General features: G+C 43.9%; 1 protein-coding gene across 1 annotated transcript; it reads right to left on the bottom strand.

The window, feature by feature from the left end:
• Window positions 1–731: 731 nt before the first annotated feature.
• On the bottom strand, window positions 732–2771 carry ANKRD49 (ankyrin repeat domain 49). Its single transcript, XM_009877799.1, has 2 exons — window positions 2509–2771; window positions 732–1190 (listed from the first exon to the last, which is right to left on the bottom strand). The coding sequence occupies exons 1-2, from the start codon at window positions 2764–2766 to the stop codon at window positions 732–734; spliced, it is 717 nt and encodes a 238-aa protein (XP_009876101.1). The 5' UTR covers window positions 2767–2771.
• Window positions 2772–2996: the final 225 nt, after the last annotated feature.

The following is a 2996-nucleotide window of genomic DNA, read 5'->3' as shown; positions in this document are numbered from 1 at the left end:
GAGTTTGGGAAAGACCTCTCGTTCTAACGTGGCATCAATGACATTAGGACTTTACTCCTCAGCTTGCAAGGGAAAAGTAAACAGATCTTCAGAGAGAGTCACCTCCCTGAAAAATTTTCCAGGGAAAAATTAAACTGAAACTACTTTATCGTCCTATGAATAACGCTTCTGATTTATGAACCACAGACTGCACTGATAATTGAGCTTTCAGTTAAAAATATGACAACGAAATACTTCAGGTTAAGTATTTTATTTCATAAGCCTTACACAAGGATCACTAAGCATTTTGTGCATCACCCAAATAAGTTACATTCATTCTGAGCTTTCATGCAGCTTTACAAAAGTTAAATCTCTCAAAAAATAATTTTCAAGTGAGCTGTAACAAACTCTGCATAACCAAGCCAGAATTCTTTCGCATCAAGTAAATATTCCAGTTTTCCCTCCTGCTTTGACAGCACAGACCAGTTAGAAACGCCCCTCCAGATTTGCAATAACTACACAGAGACTCCCTGAAATTACTGAGACTTTCTGAATAATGTGAGTAGCAGCAGTAACGCTCCACAGGAGGAGCGAGACCACCGAGCTGAGTTTCAAGAAGTGACATTTTGCCTGAGGAGAATACTAAAGCATCTCAAACGAAACCCTTGCTGCAAAGGGACAGAACACCATGGATGAGCATGCACACCAGCGAGAGGCAGCGAACCTCCTGCTCACGAGCTTAACCACGGCTTTTAAGGGGACACGGCATTGATGCAGTCTTCGACTATCTCGAAAAGGTAATGATAGATATCAGTCCTCCTGGCGATGTCAAGGGCCGTTTCGTCCAAGTTGTTCTTCAGGTCTGGCTTCACATAACGATTCATCAGCAAGAGCTCGAGGGTTTCTCTGCTGTTCTTGTTTCCTGCCGCGATGTGCAGCGGCGTCAGCAAGCCGTGGGTCTGCGCATTGATGTCGGCACCCTGCTGGAGTAAGAACGCGGCCACTTTGGTGTTGTTCCACTTGCAGGCGCTGTGCAGCGGCGTCCAGCCGTCCACCGTCTGCGCGTGGACATCAGCCCCTTGGGCAACCAGTTCATGAGCAATGTCCAAGTGCCCGCTGTAGGCAGCTCGGTGGAGGGGGGTGTACTGGTCTTCGTCACGAGCGTTAACTGGAGCCAGCTTCTCGGAAAGAAGCCTCCTCACTGTACTCAGCTATTTAAAGAAAACAGATAATTTAAGATGAAGCTCTGCCAACAAGGTGCACGGCTTTTACTGTTCTGAAGCTTTACAGAAAAGTAGTCTCAAAAAAGTTTAAGCGTGACAAGAAATTTTTAAAATTACACCAGTTGTTGTTACTGGGCTGGCATTTTTTTATTGATTTGGGTACAGTTTTTGTTTTGTTTTTAAAGGCACACAACATGAACGTTAGTTGCAATGCCTTAGGAGTACCTTTACCTTAGACCTTCTCCCCACTCTGAAGACGTAAGTACCTCCACAGAACTGTAGATGGAGCTTGTGTGCATAAAAAAGGCAACTAATGCAAATGAATGCAGATAAGGGTGCAATAAGCTCTATTAAGTCATCTCTGCCTTACTTCCAAGAACAAGCAGCACTTTTTTTTACTCCATAAAAATATAGGAAGACAATCATCCATTATCCACATAGGGAGCTTTTGAGCAAATAAAACTTAAGATACACAGAATCACAGCAACCGTTGGTTTGGAAGAGGCCTTTAAAGGTCATCTTGTCCAACCCCCCTGCAGTAAGCAGGGACATCTTTTACTAGATCAGGTTGCTCAAAGCCGTGTCTTTGAATGTCTCCAGGGATGGGGCCTCCACCATCTCTCTGGGAAACACTGTGCCAGGGTTTCACCATGCACATAGTAAAGAACTTCTTCTTAACACTTAATCTAAATCTACCCTCTTTTAGTTTAAAACCATTGCCCCTTGTCCTGTTGCAACAGGCCTTGCTGAAAAGATTGCCCCCATCTTTCCTATAGGTTCCCTTCAGGTATTGGAAGGCTGCTATAAGGTCTCCCTGGAGCCTTCTCTTCTCCAGGCTGAACAACCCCAGCTCTCTCAGCCCGTTTTCATAGGAGAGGTGCTCCAGCCTTCTGGTTATTGTTGTGCACCTCCTCTGGACCCACTCCAATAGGACTCCAGGTGAGGTCTCACCAGAGCAGAAGGGCAAAATCACCTCTCTTATGCTCTCCCCTCCAGTGAAAAGGCTTTACTTGCCATGAAGAAAAACCCTAGCATGCTTTCAGCTTACTGAAATTTAAGACAAGTGCTGTTACTTTAACTCTGACTGACAATCAAAGCTTTTTTTCTGAAAGTTAATTGGTCCAAAGATATTTGAGTGTGCGTGGGCTACAAAGGGAGATGTTTTACATAAAGTCACTTGCAAAACCAGATCAAAATAGTTCAAAGATAAAGGAAAGCGTAGGAAAATTGTATGTGGATTAAATTGTAGATATCTGCTCAAAATAAGTCTTGTCAGTGATACATATGAACAGAATAATCGCCTTACCCGATTATTTTCAGCAGCCCAGAGCAGCAATTTCTCTGGATGTTTTTCCATCTTTTTCTCTTGCATTTCGTACCATTCCTCACTTCTTTCTTGTTCATCATCGTCATCATCAGACTGTCCTGACCAACAGCTCTGAGTTCCCACAGGAATCAAGTGCCTGTGCGTCTCCAGCAATTCAAGTTGGTTAAAATTCTCCATAAATTCTTCGAACTGATCGCTGTCATCATCATCGTCATCGATTTGTTTGTCTTTATTCATTTTCACTTAGCATCTGTAAGCAGCAGATACACAATGATATATGCAGTAACTTTTATGGTTATCCACGCACTAGATGTCAATAAAACCACCTGATGGATGATGCAGACATCAGCAATGCTGCCAGCAGCAAAACTCAAGAGCAAACTCCACGTCCCTCCACTCAGTCGGGCTTTGCCAGCTTGGCCAGGGCCATAGAAGCGTTTGGGTTGGAAGGGACCTTAAAGATGACC

Source organism: Apaloderma vittatum, unplaced genomic scaffold (assembly GCF_000703405.1).
Source record: "Apaloderma vittatum isolate BGI_N311 unplaced genomic scaffold, ASM70340v1 scaffold18780, whole genome shotgun sequence".
In the NCBI taxonomy this organism is placed as follows: domain Eukaryota; kingdom Metazoa; phylum Chordata; class Aves; order Trogoniformes; family Trogonidae; genus Apaloderma; species Apaloderma vittatum.
The sequence above is the reverse complement of the archived record's forward strand: the minus strand, read 5'-3'. Positions and strand labels throughout refer to the sequence as shown.

Bases quoted from the DNA above. Each gene is read 5' to 3' on its own strand.
- ANKRD49 (XM_009877799.1), bottom strand. From the start codon at position 2,766: ATGAATAAAGACAAACAAATCGATGACGATGATGATGACAGCGATCAG. The intron at 1,191-2,508 runs GTAAGGCGATTA...TTCTTTAAATAG, and splicing joins GGGCTGCTGAAAATAATCGG to CTGAGTACAGTGAGGAGGCT.